Source organism: Bufo gargarizans, chromosome 8, assembly GCF_014858855.1.
Source record: "Bufo gargarizans isolate SCDJY-AF-19 chromosome 8, ASM1485885v1, whole genome shotgun sequence".
Lineage (NCBI taxonomy): Eukaryota > Metazoa > Chordata > Amphibia > Anura > Bufonidae > Bufo > Bufo gargarizans.
This window is the reverse complement of record NC_058087.1, coordinates 38,179,395-38,200,517: the sequence shown is the minus strand read 5'-3', so window position 1 is coordinate 38,200,517 and position 21,123 is coordinate 38,179,395. Positions and strand designations below refer to the sequence as shown.

Genomic DNA, 21,123 nt, shown 5'->3' with positions numbered 1-21,123 from the left:
CCATTTTTTTTTACAATTAATTCAACTAAACTGGAAACTTAATATATGCTCGCTAACTTCTGGCAATGCAGAAAATGTCACCAGGATAGGCTGCTCTAGATCAGCTGTCCTATGACACCTGAACAAGTCAACACAAGCTGCGGTTGTGTGTCCAGTCAGGTCATCAAAACGGTACAAACCGGATCTGTCATTGGCAACAATGTAAGTCAATGGTGATGGATCGTTTTTTTAAGAGCCTAAAAAAATACGGATCTGCCACCCATTGACTTTCAATGTATTTAGTGACAGATCCGTATTGATTTCACACAACCGCATCCTAACGGAACGGATGCATCCTCATGAGCAAAATCAAAACGTAACCTTATTTGTATGTGGCACAGGAGTTTTTAAAACTATTTTTTTTTTAAGGTATGCAGGCCTATACTGGGGACTACTAGTTAAAAATTTGGAATGGTATTTCCATTGCACAGAATAGGTGACAAGTATATGATCTGTGTCCAACTGGTGAGACCACCACCAATTATGCAAATGGTTGTCCCTCAATCCCCCGAGTGGATTTATTCTTTATGGGACTGCCAAAAGAGAAGCTAAATATAACGCTTGGCTACTGACAGCAGTCCCTGCAACGTGACCTTTGTTGCTCTCACTTGGGGGGACACAGGGGCCCCCTGTTCGCATAATCAGTGGGGATCCCAGCAGTCTGATCAGATGCATGTTACCTATCGTATGGATTGGTGATAAAGTCGTTATGGTGGGAAAGTCCTTTAAAAGGGGTTATCCAACCCCTATAATGACCCCCCGATGCCTGGGCCCATCATATAGATTATACTTACCCCGCTCCCCGGCACCCACATCACTCCTGATACCTGCACAACCACTTGATGCTAAAGAAGCAAGTATAATCTATATGAGGGGCTGGGGTCATTATAGGGGTTGGATAACCCCTTTAACCCATGCAGGTTACTTAAAGAGGTTCTGCAGTTTGTTCTGCTGTTTAACTGATGATCTATCCTCTGGACCCCTGCCAATCAGCCGTTTGAGAAGGCAGCGGCGATGCGGCCTTCTTACTGTTTACTGCAGGCCCAGTGACATCACGACTAGTATCAATGGCCTGGGCGTGGCTAAGCTACATTCAAGTGAACAGAGCTTAGCCCCGCCCAGGCCAGTGATACTAGTCTTGACATCACTGGGCCTGCGGTAAACAGTGAGAAGGCCACAGCGATTCCTGGAGCGCTGCTGCCTTCTCAAACAGCTGATCGGCGGGTGTCCCGGGTGTCAGACCCCCGCCAATCAGATGGATAGATCATCCGTTAAATAAAAAACTGCAGAACCCCTTTAAAGCGTGTAATAATAAAGACTCACAATTACACATACATATCATTTTTCTTAAGTCAATTTGTTTTGTCTAGAGGAACTTGACATTTTTCCATATCCTACAAAGCAATATCCTTATTTGTGGGGCCACACCCTAAAAACTATGTTTTCACTATGGACAGTGGAATACGGACAGGTGCACAGCAATAAACGCCATGTGCCTTTATACGGGTGTCCTAGGATTAGAAAGGGCTGGCTCTTTAAAACGCCCACTCGTTCTGAAATCTGATGCGTGAATGGCAGCCATCACAGACGTGATTAGAATCTATAAATATTCAGAATAAAAAATTAGAAATGCCAAATTTGCGTTCTGAGCACTTACTAACATTCTCCAAATGCCAGGAACAAGGAAGATGAACAAAAGCTAAGTATAACAGTATAGAAGGGAGAACCCCCCCACACACGGTAAACATACCTCTGACTCTTTGTCGCTTAAAGAACCCAGGCTCCCAAAGCTGTGGTTGGAGCTTTCATTGTTTGTCGAGGCCTGTTGAGCATACACAGGTAGGACAAAATCAACAAGGTGAGCAAGGTACACAACAGCCAAAAAGAAAAAACTGCATAACGACAGAAAAAAGCATAAATCCTCATAATAACTAAAAGTATAAAACAGGTATTCTATGATTGTGGTAGCACCGCGCACCTTCTTCCTAGTCGCTATGCAATGCTCCTACATCCGCTACTCGGAATTCACTGGTAAATACTAAAGAATAAATGCAAATCATGGATTTTCAACTCCAAAAATTCAACAGGCAGCCATTAACGTAGTTAATCAGAAGGTGTCCGCCAAAAATTTGGCTGAGATTATTTTGCCTTTTTGACAGAGTCCCGCGTCGGATTTGCTGCAGAAATTTCTGGGACAGTCCCATTCATCTGATGGGATCCACACACACGCTGCAGAAACATCTCCATTCACATGTACAGAGCCGATCATCAGTTGTAGAAACTTCTGCTTTTCGTCATCTCTAGTCCCTTTGCTCTGAGGACTACCGTAACTCTTGTCCCCTATATTTTATGGACAAAAACTTCAGTCCATGGAGCGGATGAAATGTGTATTTGGCTCGTGTCAAAAATAGTTTTTTTTTCTGGTGCTTTTGAGGGGGTTTGCAGTTTTTGGTGGCTGCCATATTTTGCAGCATTTTTAGGCCAAAAAACAAAACAAAACAGTAGCTCTGGATGTTGCATAGAAATCTAATGGGAAATATTACAGGGACCAAGTAGAGGTCATCAACATCTGGGCAGTGGCGGTCCAGCGGCCAGCACCGTGGCCGATCAGCTGTTTGAAGAGGACGCGGTGCTCCGGTGAGCGCTGCAGCCTCTTCCTAGGCCAGTGACGTCAAGTTTAAATCGGTCACATGACAAAGTTGAGGCTCAGTGCCATTACAATGAATGGAGCCGAGCTGCGATACCAAGCACAGCCACATATAATGTATGGCGCTGTGCTTGGTGAGCTGTGAGAAGGCCTCAGCGATCAGCCCCTACAAAACAGAAGATCGGTGAGGGTGCCCGACTCCCAGCCATCAGATATTAATGACCTTTCCAAAGGGTAGTCCCCGAAAAATGCAGAAAAATCTGGCTTTTTATGGCAGTGGTTGTTTTTAAAGCCTAAAAAGGTGTGGGTTTTTTTTGGGGTCAATGTATTTATTTTTTTATAGCAGAATGCTGCGAGTGTGGTGTTATTATCTCCAGCTATTTCCCATAGACTGCTCTAAAATAAAAAAAAGTCTGACTTAAAAACAACACCCTTAAAAACAAAAAAGCTTAGAAAAAAAAAAAAAACAACTGGTGTTTTGTTTTTCCACAAGAAATAAATAAAAAATCCTGCCTGGCAGCTCTGGTTTTTAATGAGAAACTGTGTAATACTTCCTTTGACCTGGGGTGGCACTGTTGGGAAACTACACACTTGCTGCTGGGATTCTCCAGAGAATACAGGTGGAGATCTAAGCAACAACACACCCACACATCAAAAAGCAGACAAACACTATAACCAAGCAGAGCACGAAATGCGCCAATTATCTCTAAACACCTAAGAGTTCAAGGAAAAAAAGCCGACAGCTAAGGATGCTGTTCCCCTTTAAGAAGTAGTGCGGTTTGCTCTTTCCCAAGGAAACCACAAAAACTCCCAGACTGCTAATGGGCGCCTCTTCCAGGCCGCATTCATAGGGATCAGCGCTCCACAATTACTTGTTTTGTGTTCATTACAACATGAATCCCCCAGTGACACCTAAACCCTGGCAACATCCACTGTTTACCACTCACAAAGACGGAAGCGACACGTCTTCCAGGGACACCCGTCACTAATGAGGCAGCAGACTGTTCCAGTTCAACCATCTTGTGGTTTTGCATGCCTCTGCTCTCCATGTATCTCGCACTGTCTACATCCCAAATTAATTAGAGCGCGCTGACGGATTAATCAGGCAGGGGTGAAAGAAGCACAAGGAGAAAGGGTTAATCACGGCCTAAAGAGATTCAAGAAACTTGTGCTCAGAGTAAAACACTGGAGTGAAACGCTTGTGACTTTCCCTGCCGCATGATATAAATTACCATGAAAGTGTAACAAAGGATCTGGAGACGGCGCTCTCCCCCGACCGGAGAGAGGAATGGAGATGACCAGTTGGGGCCTTCTTTTATACTGTGATTTATTATGGGTGACCTGAGGAACACAGCTCTACGACCCGCCTGCAATATCCAGGACTACAATAAACCCAGCACGCACTTCTCGCCATCACCTGCGCCCTCTCATCTCTTTAATTTTATAATTTAAACACAAGTAAAAAAAAAAATAATAATAATAATATCAACCAGAAATAAATAAATAAAAATTACGGATCTATATGTATTTTTTTTAATGGAAACTGCCCATTATTTTATTTTTTTCTACAGACTGTACATGACTATTTTTGCGGATTGGATGCAGAGCCATTCATTTCAACGTGGGCACAAAAGATGCGGGCAGCACACTGTATGCTGTCCGCAACTGTATGTCCGTTCCGTAGTCCGTTTTATGGACACGAATAGGCATTGCTACAATGGGTCTGCAAAACAGATGCAACACAGACGTCATCTGTATTTTAGCGGATCTGCGTTCTGCAGGCCACAAAATACATACATCGTGTGAAAGCACCCTAAATGTACGGAGAGTTGGCAACTCTGTTGAAAATTTTCAGTTTACTGTTTATCTGCATAAAAGGGGTTAAAGCGGTCCCACCGCTGCTCCGTTCCTGGCCCCTGCAGGACCAGTAAGTGTCCACTGCAGCCAATTACAGGCCTCAGCAGTCACTGTGGCTTCCATTCTACGTCACAGTGTTGATGTACCGTTCAAGCCGCTGTGATAGCGGAGGCCTGTGAATTGGCTGCAGCAGTCACGGTACCTGGTCCTGTGGGAACCAGAAGCCGCCACTGCAGTGGTAAGACCCCAGACAGGTGTGCTATTTATTTTTTTATATTCAGGGGGACAGGGAAGGACCCCAAGGTTGTCAGCATTAAATACGAAAATGGTGACAAAGCAGCTTTAAGAAACTCCAGTCGCTTATGTTCGGGTTGGAAAGGTATATAAAGCACAAGATCATAAATGTGTTCTACAGATATGGGTCAAGGTCCAGGCAGTTTGTTTCCGACCAGAATCTGCATGTCTAAGGGGACATCCACACTACCGTAATTTTGGTTTGCACCCGCTCCGCATTTTTTGCGTATCAGATGTGGACCCATTCCTTTCAATAGAGCCGCAAAACTGTGTGCGGACTGCATCTGTATGTCAGTTCCGTGGCCCTGCGAAAAACAAAAACTAAAAAAAAACGAACATGTCCTATTCTTGTCCGTTTTGAGGACAAGAATAGGAATTTCTAACAAAAAGTGGGATCTGCTGATCTGAAAAACGGATACTGTGGTGTAAATGGGATTTTTCACCCCTTACTACCTCTAAGGGTCCATTCATACGTCAGTATTTTTCTATATCCTGAATTTCGGTCAGTTTTTTTGCGGATCCGTTGTTCCTGAAAATGTTTCCGTATGTCATCCGTTTTTTGCGGATCCATTGACTTCGTATTGTACCAGGATCCGATTTTGCGGATAATAATAGGACAAGTTTTAGATTTGCGGAACGGAACAACAGAAACGGACAGCACACGTTGTGCTGTCCGATTTTTTTCAGGACCCATTGAAAATTAATGGGTACGCAACTGGTCTGGATCTGTTCCGCAAGAAACAACGGACGTGTGAATGGACCCTAAAGAGGTGAAATCCACGTTAAAAATACATATTATAAATTGACAAACTTCAGATGTAAAATGGAACTCTATGGTGATTGATACCACAGTATGACATCTGTCTGAGGCATCCATTAACATACAGTATTTTTTTTGTATACGTTAAACATATGACAAAAATCCAACACTTCCATTATTTTCATTGTTCTCCTCATCTAACGGAGCAGAACAACAGAAATAAATAGTGGTGGTGTGAACAGGGCCTAAGACGTGGGTATGCAGGGAACCATTATTGGTCTAAATAACATGAAGCAATTATGGCGAAGTGAGTCCAATATGGCGGATCTTGCCTGTACTTTATCACTTGGCTATAATAGCCAGCTGTGCATTTACTAAACACTGCAGCACATACATCACACACCCTGCACTACATACATCAGTTATGTGTGTGGTGCGAGGCGCAGTGTGTCCGGGCTGCCCTGCAGTTGTCCAGCACTCCATTCCTCTTCAGCTCCACGCCATGTTTGCCGGCACAGTGCTGCCCCTGCTCTCCTCATACATCGGGACTCGGGAGCCGGCCCCTCCTCCTTGCAGCTCCCGCCGACTTCCCCTGCTGCAGGATGCTGTATGGCTTCGGCGCCTTCCTGTTTGGAGCTTTGCTATTGGTTGCGGTGCGCTACCTGTGCCGTTCCCTGTGCTGCTGAATGTAAGGGAAATGTCTAAGGCGTATTGGTACTTAAACTTTTTTCAGAGAGTAAAGCAGCCTGAACAGGAGTCTGTGACGCTTGCACAGGCATTATTGCGACCTCTGACTGGGACCCTAACTATCATCATAGTAAGGGGTCCCACGTCAACCAGTTCCTCAACATAGGAAGCAAGCATGCGAGCAGCCACTCGTGGCTGGCTGCTTGCTCAGCTCCTGGGCCACACGTGTCAATGACACTGGCCTCTTATGTGCTACATGGGCCTTCGGACCTTCTTAGGCTACTTTCACATTAGCGTTTTTTGTGGATCCGTCATGGATCTGCAAAAATGCTTCCGTTAACATAATACAACCGCATGCATCCGTCATGAATGGATCCTGTCGTATTAATGTCTTCTAAAGCCATGACGGATCCATCATGAACACCACTGAAAGTCAATGGGGGACAGATCCGTTTTCTATTGTGTCATAGAAAACGGATCCGTCCCCATTGACTTACATGTCTTGCTCCGCACCACATCGCTGTAGGCAGCGTTTTGGCGTCGGCCTCCAGAGCGGAATGGTGACTGAACGGAGACAGAACTGATGCCTTCTGAGCGGATCCTTTTCCATTCAGAATGTACTAGTGCAGGCATGCTCAACCTGCGGCCCTCCAGCTGTTGCAAAACTACAACTCCTACAGCTATCATCCTACAGCAGGGCATTGTGGGAGTTGTAGTCTTACAACAGCTGGAGGGCCGAAGGTTGAGCATGTCTGTACTAGGGCAAAAGTTTTGGACCGCTTGTGAGAGCCCATGACGGATCTGAGAAATGGAAAGGTGGGTGTGACTGCTACCTCCGCATACCCCTGCTCTTATTTTTGTACTGTTGGCAGGACTTGGATGTGAAAATCTGCACTGAATGGAGGGCTTGCACTTTCCACACAGTTGGCAGCTGTTTTAGTTACAGGCTTTTATCGTCTGGTTGAGTGATTAAGGGGAGCCTCTGAAAGTTACTCTCCTTGTTTGGTGCTACTGGCTTGGCACATCTTTAATTTCAGATATAAATCAATTAGGGCCTCTCTTAGTCTAAAGACATAGAAGCAACAGCAATGACCGTCCGGCTAAGGATGCTGGATACCTAGAGAAGACCAGCGCCGGTATACGGCTCCGTGCACACAATGTAAAAGCCCTATGTTTGACATATACGCTGGGAGAGGTTCTTGGAGCATACATCAAACACATACATCGTAATTCTCAAAGCTAGAATTATTTTCTGGACTGTCCCCCTTAAAAGCTAAATAAAACAATCAAAAAGTCGCATCTACTCCAAAATGGAACACAGAAAAAGTACAGCCCATCCCGCAGCCCATCAATGGAAGAAGTGTGAATTTTTATTTTACATTGAACTCCAACATACCCCCATTTTCACCCCTCCGGCCCCTCTGATATGAGCATCGGAGCATTTCATGCTCCGATGCTCTCCCTTGCCTTGCGCTGAATCGTGCAGGGCACAGGCATTTTTTTTGGCGATCCGGTGAGGTACCTGGCTTCTCCATGGGGACTGCTGGTCAGAGGCTTCCGCCTAGCAGGGAGACCCGGCGACGCCACCAACACTAATGGGCGGGCTTTAGCGCTGCCCTAGCCTGTAAAATGGATAGGGCAGCACTAAAGCCCGCCCATCGGAGCCAGTGACGTAATCGGGAAGACTACTGGGCGGAAGTGATATACAGCGTAGGGAGAGCATCGGGGCATGAAGTGCTCCGATGCTCATATCAGGACGGAGGGGTAAAGATGGGGGCAAAATTGCATTTTTCATTTCCAACCACTTTTTTTTTTTAGCTTCTCAATACAGTGTATGGAACATTCAAGGGGCTGTCATTTTGATACTGATGGCGTCTCCTCATCAGTGGGGGTTTGACTCCTAAGCACAGCGCCGTACATTGTGTAGCGTAGTGGCTGAGCTTCGTATTTACTTGAATGAGACTGAGCTGCGCCTAGGCCACATGACTGATTTACGTGACGTCATCGGCCTTGGACGAGGCTGCGAAACTCACCGGAGCCTTTTCAAAGAGCGGATTGGAGGGCGTCCCGAGAGAGTCTGAACCCAATGATCAGAATCAGATATCGATGACCTATCCTGAGGATCGGCCACCAAAACAAAACTTTGGACAACCCATTTAAATGCTGCCATTAAAAAAAAACACACAACTTATCCAGCATAAAACAAGCCCTCAGTTGGATGGGTCCATTAAAAAATCCTTGAGGAGTAACTATACTTCACAAAAACGTTTGACAGATATTTCAACTAATGTTTTAATCACCTAATGATTTAATCAGTGAGGGTCCAAAAGCTGAGACCAGTCAATAGCTAAAACGAGACGTTGGAAGCGCCATCTCTTCTCACTGCTGAAGAAGGAACTAAAGAAAGCCTCAATAAAAAGTCTATGAGCAGCGCCCAGCTGAGAGATTAACGTCCTCGTTTCTTATCAGATGGGGTCTCAGTGCTCGGACCCCCAACGATCAAAACCTTTGATATGTCACTAGGAAGCATCAATGGTTCTGTAAAACGTAGCAAGTCTTTAACGGGGTTAATACTGAGTTCAAGGTATAAGTAGTATGAAGAAACCTCCTAAGCTCCCCCTAGTGGTGGTTACAGGCAGCAAGAATGTTTTCTTCTCAATCGATATGCAGAGGGATTAGGTGCTTTGTAGTCGTTTTGGTCAGCGGGGGTCGGATTGCGGAAATAAAGAGGCAGAAAAGCTTGGGTACAATGCCTGCCTGTATCCATCCATCCAAAACGGACACTGAATCGATGGCAGGGTGCACGTGCGACCCCCCCCCACTCAATCCAAACTTCATCTTACAGGTGTTTGGAACCACCTTTTGTCCTGCACTCATAGATTTATCCTCTATCCTGTGGATAGGTATGTCTGCGGCAGGCTAACCCCTCGCTTATCCTACACACAGTGAGAGACATGGGGAATCTGATCAGAGATCACAGGGGATACCATTTCCTGTTAGGTAAATAATTACATCTGAGCAAAGTTTTTTTTAGATATGGCACTCCTAGGTATATACAAATGTACTAAAGATGATCACAGCAAAATGTTATAAAGCAGAAGCCTAGAAGATTCAAAACCTGGATCAAAAACATGTTTAGGCCTGATGCACGCGACCCTATGTATTTTACGGTCCACATATAGCAGCTCTGCAAAATATGGATACTGTCTATGTTGCATTTTTTCCTGATCCAGTGACTTCAATGGTTCCGTGATCTGCAATTTACCGCCAAGCATAGGACATGGGCAATCCTTCTGCGGAAAGCACATGGATCATCAGTGTGCTTTCCGCAAAATTATAGAATATGACTGCAAAATGCGGACCACGGACCCTTTGAAGTTGATGGGTCAGAAAAAAAAAAAAATAATGCAGCCCACACACAGACCACATATGCGGTTTGTGGACTGCAAAACGGACACGGTCGTGTGCATGAGGCCTCTCTGTGATATGCCTGGACTTTTTGACCGCACACAATTATTGTTGTGCTAGCACCATAATAAGGGCCAGAATAGGATGATGATTCGGAAGTGCGGACCCGCAATTCTGTGTCCGGGCATCACATCATGCTGCCCCATAGGAATGAATGGGTCCGCAATTCCGTTCCGCAAAATGCTGAACAAAATTGCGGACGTGTAAATGGAGCCTAAGGGTCCAGTCACACGTCCGCAATTTCGTTCTGCATTTTGCGGAACGGAATTGCGGACCTATTCATTTCTATGGGGCTGCATGATGTGCAGCCCGGATCAGGAATTGCAAATCCGCACTTCCGGGTCCGCAATTCCGTTCCCGAAGAAAATAGAACATGTCCTATTCTTGTCCGCAATTCCAGACAAGAATAGGTATTTTCTATTAAGTGCCGGCGATGTGCGGTCTGCAAAATGTGGAACGCACATCGCCGATGTCAGTGTTTTGTGGATCTACAAAACACACACAGACGTGTGAATGAACCCTACGGGAGTTGTCCGAGAAACTTGGGCAGCAGCAGTAAAGGTCATTAAATAATAATGGAAAAAAATAAAATAAATAATAAGTGTTACCCAGTTTCTCCTCTGCCACTTCCAGAGTTGCGCCCTGAGCCTTCAGCAGTGACGCTCCATACATACCATATCACCGATGCAGCGACGTTCCATATATTGCTGGGGCCAGTGGCTGACTGCACAGTGACCTGCTGTGCACGAAATGTCACCGCTGCAGGCCCAGGCAACGCTGGAAGCGGCAGGGGAGGAAAAGTATGATTGTTATTTTATGACATTTATTGCTGCTGTCCTTATTATTAATTTATTTATTTTGGACAACCCCTTTAAGGGTATGTCCATATAGGATGTAAAAAGCAGCAGGAAAATCCACAGCGCGTTTTGCTGCATATCCAGTTAGATGCAGACTTCACCCTGTTCATCGTCCACAGTGGAATTCCGTAGTAGTGACGAGCTGCGGATTTAAAACGTGCACCAGATGTCGATTCCCATACACAGTCCACAGGGATTAGATTTTTACGAGGGTGAATGAAATCTGCTATTGTAAAATGCTTCCGATTTTCTATCTGCTATTATGGGGTGGAAAATCTAACGTTGTCTAGCACATCATGGGTCAAATCACTAATCCAGGGGTCAGCAACCTTCGGCACTCCAGCTGCTGTGAAACTACAACTCCCAGGATGCACACTTGCTCGGCTGGAGTTGTAACTCCCACAGAAGTGAAAGGAGGATTCTGGGAGTTGTAGTGTGAGAACAGCTGGAGCGCCGGAGGTTGCTGATCCCTGCTCTAGTCAGGATTTTTTTTTTTTTTTTTAATTTAGCAGCAAAGTCTGATACCGGCAGAAGAGTCCCATAGAATAGCAGATTCTACCATGACCTGCAGTTATCTGTGGCCAATGATGGGACAATAAACCGCACATTAAAAACCATTGGTGTTGCTGCCAGAACAAATGCAAGAATTTTAATACACATATGGGGGTCCGTACGACTGTAGGACAGGGACCTGGCAATTGTCTCCAGGTCCATATCCCGTGAGACATGGACTAAATAAAGAACGCAGAGTTTCACCAAAGGTGTGAATAGCATCATTACGGGTCTGATGGGATGTGATGAAAAACATGGCCGTCTAAATCAGGGCTATCAAATTTCTAGTAACTAGACACTTACAAAGCCTTCACGTTTCTAGGAGGAAATCCTTCTTGGGGTAGGCTACCCTGGTGAGCTGGAGATTAATATAGTAATATGAAAGGTTACCTGGATCTGCCTGGAGAAAAAAGTCTTCTACAAAGTGCAAAATCCCACATGATGTACTTAAAGGGGTTGTCTAAGGCTACTTTCACACTGGAGTTTCTGGGTCCGCTTGTGAGATCCGTCTCAGGGCTCTCACAAGCGGCCCAAAACGGATCAGTTCAGCCTCAATGTATTCTGAATGGATAAGGATCCGTTCAAAATGCATCAGTTTGGAGGCGGACACCAAAACGCTGCTTGACACAATATGGTGCAATTGAAAACGGATCCGCCTTCCATTGACTTTCAGTGCAAGTCAAAACGGATCAGTTTGCATTATCATGGGAAAAAAAATGCAAACAGATCCAAGCGTTTGCATTATAGGTGTGGATCCGTCTGTGCAGATACCCGACGGATCCGCACCTAATGCAGGTGTGAAAGTAGCCTAACTTCAGCAAGTGGCATTTATCATGTAGACAGAGTTAATACGAGGCACTTACTAATGTATTATGATTGTTCATATTGCCCCCTTTGCTGGCTGGATTAATTTTTCCATCACATTATACACGGCTTGTATCCAGGGTTATGACCACCCTGCAATCCATCAGTGGTGGTCGTGTTTGCATACTTGCAAACCGCCAGCCTTTTTGGTGTCCGGGACCGTGGGAGAGCACATAGGCTAATGCTTTTTCCCCATAGTGTGCAAGCACGACCACCACTGATGGATTGCAGGGTGGTCGTGATCTCTGGATACGACCCGTGTATAATGTGATTGAAAAATAAATCCAGCCATCAAAGGATGCAATATGGACAATCACAATACATTAGTAAGTGCCTTGTATTAACTTTCTCTACATGATAAATGCCCCAAAGTCACTTGCCCATAAATAACATTGATCACCTATCTATCTATAGCATAAGTGAATACCATATTATCGACAGAGGTCTGACCACGGGACCCAAACCGATCAGGAGAATGGGGGTTTACAAGTTCCTTCACTGGCTATTGGGCTGCCAAATACAGTGCTCAGTTATCTACGGCAGTCCAATAGAAGTGGCAGTGCACATGCCTGACCACCGCTCCATTCCCGCGGGGGACTCTGGGACCCCATTCTCTGGATTGTAGAAGTCCCAGCGATCAGACATTTACCACTTATCGTGTGCATAGGAGATGAAAACTCTTTGTAGCCCATACTTAAAAATATACAAAAAATGTTGTAAAACTAAATTTTTTGGTGGGGCATTTCATACGTGCTGCTTAGAAATATTACTAAGTGATAGATACGGCATCGTCCGTGTGTCAAGGTAAAATCATGACAGTCACAAGGTTGCCCTGACACAAATGGTATGAAAAACACTCTAAGGCCTCCTGCACACGACAGTACCCGTTTTTTCTTCCGTGGGTCTTCCGTGATTTTTGGAGGATCCACGGACATGAAAAAAAATAAAAAAATCTAAGTCAAGTTTGCCATTGAAATGATAGGAAAAAACGGACACAGATCACGGACGCGGATGACAATATTGTGTGCATCCGTGATTTTTCACAGACCCATTGACTTGAATGGGTCTGTGAACCGTTGGCCGTGAAAAAAATAGGACAGGTCATATTTTTTTCACGGCCAGGAAACACGGATCACGGATGCGGCTGCCAAACGGTGCATTTTCCGATTTTTTCACGGACCCATTGAAAGTCAATGAGACCGCAGAAAAACACGTTAAACGGGACAACGGCCACGGGTGCACACAACGGTCGTGTGCAGGAGGCCTAAGACCCACAAAGCTACTCTTACATACTATGCAGATCATTATTCCCTTGCTTTATATATATCTACAGCCTTGTCCAATTACCTGTGTGTCTGCAACGCAAATGCAGATCCGACCATTTCCAGCACTGGTGGAGCGGCACAGGATTTACAGAGGTTCTTTGAGACCAGGACCCCCTTTTCATATGGCCAGGCGGGGTGCAGGGGTGTCAGCACCCCGGTTACAGCATCGAGCTCCATTCTCCTTGCATGTGCACTGTGCTGTCTACACGCAGGTCAGTGCTGATATCCAATTATTGACCTCAGCGGTCATGTGCTGTGCCGACCTACGTCACCTCTTGATTCGCTGGCTGGGGTCACGTGTGAATAGACGGCACATCGCGCTTCTGGTCTACTGGGAACCAAAAGCAGAAGAGAAGGGAGCTCAAGGCTGGAACCGAGGCACAGGTAACAAGTGAACAACACTTCACCGCTGCAGCTAATCAACGGCAAATGACTGGCTGCAGCGATCATGTGCAGTTCTTTTTTTTTTTTTTTCGCAGAAGGATCCCATATGTTGTCCGGTTTCTTCCTGAGGCGTCTGTAGAAAGTAGACGTTGGGAAACCTACCGGAAGCATATAGCGCTAATGAAGGGCTCAAATGCCGCATGCACAAAGACTAAGTCAGGATGTTGTTTTCTTGTTGTGCCCAGTGCATGATCAACCCCGGCTTGATTTAGTAGATGCCCTAGTTAAAGTTATATTCCAAAGGAAAAGGGTGCATTTCTGACAGGTGGACATGTCCTTTACGGGTACCCGCACACGTTGCTGAATTCGCACAGTTTAAGACCTCATGCACACAACCGTGTTCCGCGGCCGAGAGCGGTCAATGGTAACTCGGCCTGGATTCCTGTTGAGAGCAGGAGCGCACGGCGTCATTGGTTGCTATGACGCCGTGCGCTTCATGCCGCCGCTGCACAACAGTAATACACTCGTATAGTGTATTACTGTTGTGCAGCGGCGGCATGAAGCGCACGGCGTCATAGCAACCAATGACGCCGTGCGCTCCTGCTCTCAACAGGAATCCAGACCGTTTTACCACGGACCGCTCTCGGCCGCGGAACACGGCACCGGCAAAATGTAGGACATTAAAGAAATTACACTGCCGTATGGAATTCCAAAAACGCAGAGCGTCAATTACGTTTGTGGTTTTATCTGCAGATTTCACCTTTTTCAAATAAAGAATGAAATCTTCGGCAAAATCGCATCTAACCCTCAAAAAAAAAAAAAAAAACAACGCTTTTAGTTGTGGTTTTTGGTGCAGAGAAATTGTGGACCCTCTGCGTGTTCACCTGCACCCGTGTGTAGGTGCCCTAATAGAGGCTGATGTACAGTCATTTCCCTAAATACTTGATCCACTGGCTGGACATTTACCTTTAGAAAATGCAAACACACAGAGGCCAGGCAACGAAAGTGGGCTCATGCCAATGGAGGCAATTCCCTAAAGTCACTACCTGAACCGCTCAGTAACCATAATTATTAGGGCTGTAAAAAATGTCATCAATGTATTGGGGGTGCGAGCGCCAATGGAAGATAACACATCCATCGGCGGTCGTCTGCACCGGCTTGATTACATAGGCCGCAGCAAGCGAAACGCGGGAGGAACGAATCGTTATATTCATTATTAACAGCACATCCCGGACTACACAAGGAGACGCGGTGTTGATAATCGGGCGTCTTTCAACCTGATGAAGCCAATGAACGAGCGTTCCTATTTGCCGATGGTCGTGCGGTCCAATAGGCCCTTCGAGGAAGCAATTCAAAGATCCACTGAATAGTCACATCACTAAGCGTACATGCACAAGGTGCATATTACACGCAGATTTCTGTGCAGAAAAAACACAGCGCAATACAGTACCAGCGAAGTAGATGAGATCTCAACTACATGGTTCAGAAATCAACCTGCGGTGCAGATACTGCAATCCGCAGCATGTCGATTGTTTGTGCAGATTTCACCCATTGCAACGCAAAGGGCGAGATCTGCGTAAAATCCACAAGTGCGGATCTGATGTAGAAACGCAGTGAGGAAAAGGCTACATGCACATGACCGTATGTGTTTTGCAGTCCGCAAATAATAAAAAAAACGGATGGCATCCATACGCCATTTGTTTTTTTTTTGCGGATCCATTGTAACAATACCTAAAACGGACAAGAATAGGACATGTCAGATTTTTTTTGCAGGGCTATAGAACAGACATACGGATGCGGATAGCACACGGTGTGTTGTCTGCATTTTTTGCGGACTCATTGAAATGAATGGGTCTGCGTCCTACCTGCAAAAACAAAACAAAAACAAAAAAACGTAACGGACATGGAAACAAACAACATTCGTGTGCATGTAGCCAAATCGGGATAAGCTGCACTGCCGCGCGCATGTATCCTACGGCTGTAATTACACATGCAGTTTTTTTTTTGCCAAATGTCAGAAGTGGCTCCAGTAGAAAAAAAAAAGCTGACGTCCTTCCTTTATATTTCTCATTCCCTTTGGATCCACTTTGGGCATTTGTTCAAACAACTGCATGAAAACTACACGTTGCTGTATTTATTCCTCTTACCTTTGCCCCAACGCTACAACTGCCGGTGCTTCCAGTGCTGCCACTGACACCTCCAGTAAATCGGGCCTCCAGCAATTCCTGCCGCCTTGGGTCCAAGCTGTGGAGTTCATCCATGACACCTGTATCGCAAGAAACACGACTGACTTAATATCCAAAATCAAGAGAAATATTTGCAAAGCGTACAAACCAATATGTAAAGACTACTACCCCCAAGTGGAAACCTTTGCAATCCCCAACAGGTGATCATCCTGGAAAACATTCCAATTAATCACGCCCATTTTTTTTTTTGCAAGCTGCAAGTTTCAGGATAAAAGAAAAAATATATATTAAAGTTCAAAATAAGAAATAAACTTCTATCCAAAACTGCAAACCTGCGCTGAATCTAAAGCAAAATACTCATTGTGGGACAGGAGTTTTTTTTTACCGTAAACTTGCAACAGATTTCACCAACTACATCACGGGTCAATTTGCACATGCAAAATTTCTGAAGCGTGCGGGGGAGATTTGATCCACTTCACTGCTACTGTACTTTGCTGCGGATTTTCCCCGCAAATTTGGATGGAAAATCCACAGCATTTGTCCAGTATGGATGCACCCATGTGCGTATCAGATGCAGATTTTCATGTGGAACATTTACAGCGCACTACAGTACCAGCTAAGCGAATGAGTAGTGTCGAGCGAACTTGTGTTTTAAGTTCAGCGTCTAAAGTTCGGGTTCGGGTTAAAAACACAAGTTCGCTCAACACTACGGATAAGGAGTATCAAAATCTTATCCACACGATGCAGAAATTTTCTGCGCAGAAATGGACCTGCCGTGCGAATTTGGAAATCCATAGTATGTTGATTGTTGGCGCGGATTCTCAGTGCAGATTTCACCCTTTGTCAAAACCCACCAAATAACAGATTTTGTTGTGAAAAAAACTGCAAAAATCTGTATAAACTACACCGCCGCGTGCATGAACCCTAAGGGGACCTGCATACGGTGGGCGGGCTGTCTAATTTCGGAGAAATTCCAAGCCAATTTCTGTACGGATTTCTGTGCGCTCCCAGACCAATTCAGCACCAAAGACTGCACATGTTACTTGCGGTTTTTGGTGTGGATTTGCGGCAGATCTCATTGCAAAGGGTGACATTCACAGAAAAATAAAAATAAATAGCGCAAACCATTGACTTGCCGTGGATTTGAAATCCGCAAGGCAGGACAATTTCCACATGGAGAAAAAAAAAAAAAGAAGCAAAGTGCACATGAGATTTGTCAGATCTCATTCCCTCTGCTTGTACTGTATGATGCGGTCTTACTGCATAAAAATCTGTGAGGGGGAAAGAAATAAAAAAAGGCACATAATCCGGAATGTGCGCAGGCAACCTAAGAGGGAGAAAAAGTAGAGATTAGGACACAGTACAAGATGCATAAGGTTCCGGCTAAACGGCGACATGTCTTGCGCATCACTGATATAATGCATTTCAATGGCGCGGAGACTGCGGCCGTTGGAGAAAAATCCGACTTGGATGGATTTTCTGCGTTGCACGTCACACTGCGACACCTTTAAAATGCATTATGTGAAATGTCGCCAGCTGGACCCCAAGACTTCTGGTCGAGGGCTGGCTCTGTCCCCCATAAGCTTCTAGATGAGCGGCACGTAATGTAACAATTTCTATCGGTAGCATCCATCAAGAAGCCAAACGGAGAATGGTCCGTTTAGAAACGATCACATCCCCCACAGAAAAAATAAATAAATAGCTAAATTGCATGCAAAATATTTTTGCAAACATTTTAATCTTTCAGGAACTATTACATTCATAATTGAGAATGCAAAAAAATAAAATAAAAAAAAACATTCTGGGTAGAAAGAGAGTCTTCTGAAAATACATTCCTGTTCTCAAAATTCATTGCATCCTTTGCATCGCGGCGGTCCAGTCCCCGTCGCTAAGGACGCCCGATGGTCTGCTGTCGTCGGTGCACAGGTAAACAGGCAGATCCTGCGACTACAGCCCCAAAAGATGCAATGCAGGGGGTGCATGCATGCAGGAGTGCAGGCTCTGGTCACTGGCTACTTGCCCTTTAAGCATGGCCTACACTGCTGCTCTGGGTGCAGGTCACAGCCAATGTTAAAGCTGTGCCCCTCCAGTGCTCGCTGGGCCCCAGCCTCAGGCCTCTATTTACTGCACGAAGCATTGCCATCTTGCAAAAAGTGTCAAATGCAAACTTCAGACTTCCCTACTAGTCAGTTACACAGTAGATCACATCACCCACCGTTCAGATCGCTGTCTGCCATCCACAAGACCATATGGGCGCCCAATACTACATACAAACAGCGCTTATTCTCTGCCGGTACTCAACGGGTACTGAAGTACCGGCACCTTTTTTTTTTTAATCTTTTTTTTTTTTTTTTTTTTTTTAGAGGGGAGGGGGGAATTACACACTCACCATTGGGGACAGCGCATGCGTCCAAAAAAGTCTCGCGTCGCCACCAATTCCTGGCGACGCGAGAATTCCCCCGCGCATGCGCCGCCGCCCCCCTTTTCCCTCCATCAGTTTTGGTATCTCCTGCAAGGCGTGCGCGTCCTCGCCGCCACAAGTGAGTGAAGGGCGCGTGCACGAGACGTCAATCAAAGGCCCCCCCTGTACAGTATTCGGCTCGTTTACAGAAGGTAGTGGTACAATGCAGGCTTCACACATGACACACGTGTGTATGTAATTGCAGGACCACACGTGTGTATGTATGAGCAGGACCACACGTGTGTATGTATGAGCAGGACCACACGTGTGTATGTATGAGCAGGACCACACGTGTGTATGTATGTGCAGGACCACACGTGTGTATGTATGAGCAGGACCACACGTGTGTATGTATGTGCAGGACCACACGTGTGTATGTATGAGCAGGACCACACGTGTGTATGTATGTGCAGGACCACACGTGTGTATGTATGGGCAGGACCACACGTGTGTATGTATGAGCAGGACCACACGTGTGTATGTATGTGCAGGGCCACACGTGTGTATGTGCAGGACCACACGTGTGTATGTATGAGCAGGAACACACGTGTGTATGTATGTGAGGGAACACGTATGTATGTATGAGCAGGAACACACGTGTGTATGTATGGGCAGGACCACACGTGTGTATGTATGAGCAGGAACACACGTGTGTATGTATGTGAGGGAACACGTATGTATGTGCAGGACCACACGTGTGTATGTATGAGCAGGACCACACGTGTGTATGTATGAGCAGGACCACACGTGTGTATGTATGAGCAGGAACACACGTGTGTATGTATGTGCAGGAATACAGATGGGGAGGGATAGATTAAAAAGAGGCCACATTCTATGAGAACTGGTGGGAGATATGGAGATAGATATTAGATAGATAGATCAAATAGGAGATTAGATAAATTAATAGAGGATAGATAGGAGATTATATAGCGATAAATAGAAGATTGGATAGATGGATTCGACAGATACTTTCACACTAGTGTTTTTCTTTTCCGGCATAGAGTTCCGTCACAGGGGCTTTATACCGGAAAAGAACTGATCAGGCATATCCCTATGCATTCTGAATGGAGAGTAATCCGTTCAGGATGCATCAGGATGTCTTCAGTTCAGTAGTTTTGACTGATCAGGCAAAAGAGAAAACCGTAGCATGCTACGGTTTCATCTCCGGCGAAAAAGACTGAAGACTTGCCTGAATGCTGGCATTTTTTCCCATATGAATGTATTAGTGCTGGATCCGTCCTTCCGGTCTGCGCATGCGCAGACCTTTAAAAATGAGAAAAAAATTAATACTAGATCCATTTTGCCTGATGACACCGGAAAAACAGATCCGGTATTGCAATGCATTTTTCTGACTGATCAGGATCCTGATCAGTCTGAAAAATGCCTGACCAGTCAGAAAAAATTACCTGCGTTTGCATACAGTTTGCCTGATCAGACAGTCAGTTCAGGCAACAGAACTGCCTGCCGGAATCAAACAACGCAAGTGTGAAAGTGCCTCTCTGTGGCCTTTTTACCACAAAAATCACAGTGACAACTTTGTCTCACTGTGATTTTGTAGTAAAAAGATCACAGAGGCACGGAGCATTATCAGTCATGTTAATGCTCCGTGTCTCTGCTGTCCGGGACGGGGCTTGGCTGTCTTTCACGCAGCGGATTCCACGCACGGGATCCGCTTGTGTGAAAGAGCCCTTACTATATGTAAAAATTTGTCAAGTGATTAAGACCTCATTCACAAAAGTGGGGGAAAGATGCCCCTGTGTCTTATGGGGCGAATGCTGCCATTTCACATCGCAGTCTGCGATGTATCAGCTGGAGAGAGGGGGGGCCGGTGTCATGCAAATGGGGCGGTGCGGTCACTGTACTCCGGCCCCGCCGCTCACTCACTGCTTTATTGCTTAAACATTTTATAATAATAGCTTTAATTGACGTTCCGATCCCCAGCCCCATCTGTACTACCGTACTTACTAAATGTCCTGTAGCAGGCAGAGCAGGGCGGGCGGCCGCAACTCACTGACGTCACGTGCCTGCGCCGCCTACTTCATTCATAAAGAAGGCGGCGCAGGCACGTCATGTGACATCAGTCAGTTCCGGCCGCTCGCCCGCCCGCCCTGCTCTGCCTGCAACAGGACATTTAGTAAGTACGGTAGTACAGATGGGGCTGGGGATCGGAACGTCAATTAAAGCTATTATTATAAAATGTTTAAGCAATAAAGCAGTGAGTGAGCGGCGGGGCCGGAGTACAGTGACCGCACCGCCCCGCGGCAATTGCATGACACCGGCCCCTCCTCCCTCCCCCAGGTTTAGCTATGGTATATTAGGGCATCTGAGGATGCCACTATTATGGGGTGGGGGATATGTGGATGGCACTGTTATGGGGTGGGGATCTGTGGGTGACACATATATAGCAGTGCTATCCACAGATCCACCCCCCATAACAGTGCCATCCACAGATCCCCCATAATAGTGTCATGCACAGACCACCATTAGTTCAAAACCCACCAAAAGCACACCTTTTGGTGAAAACATTTTTTTTTCTTATTTTCCTGCTTAAAAACCTAGGTGCGTCTTATGGGCCGGTGCGTCTTATAGGGCGAAAAAGATCCTGGCCGAGTGCATACCGGCATTTTTTTTTAAACCTGTAGAAATGTCTTATCTTTGTCTGCAAAAATGAGTAGAATAAGACATGTTTTATCCATTTTGTGGGCTCGTGATACGCAACATAAGGCAAAAGATAGGACATGT

The 21,123-nt window shown here is 45.7% G+C and overlaps 1 protein-coding gene across 4 annotated transcripts in view; it reads right to left on the bottom strand.

Annotated features, from left to right (window-relative positions):
- The window catches only part of TLK1 (tousled like kinase 1), a 313,707-nt gene that overhangs the window by 51,256 nt on the left and 241,328 nt on the right, over positions 1-21,123 (bottom strand). For 3 of the 4 annotated variants that reach the window (XM_044303362.1, XM_044303366.1, XM_044303363.1), the window contains 2 exons: positions 15,882-16,000; positions 1,790-1,861 (listed from right to left, as the gene is read on the bottom strand). In XM_044303362.1, coding sequence (XP_044159297.1) covers positions 1,790-1,861; positions 15,882-16,000 — 191 coding nt within the window. Of the gene's footprint in view, positions 1-1,789; positions 1,862-15,881; positions 16,001-18,135; positions 18,264-21,123 lie in introns of those variants that run through there. The other variant, XM_044303365.1, reaches the window with a different exon arrangement.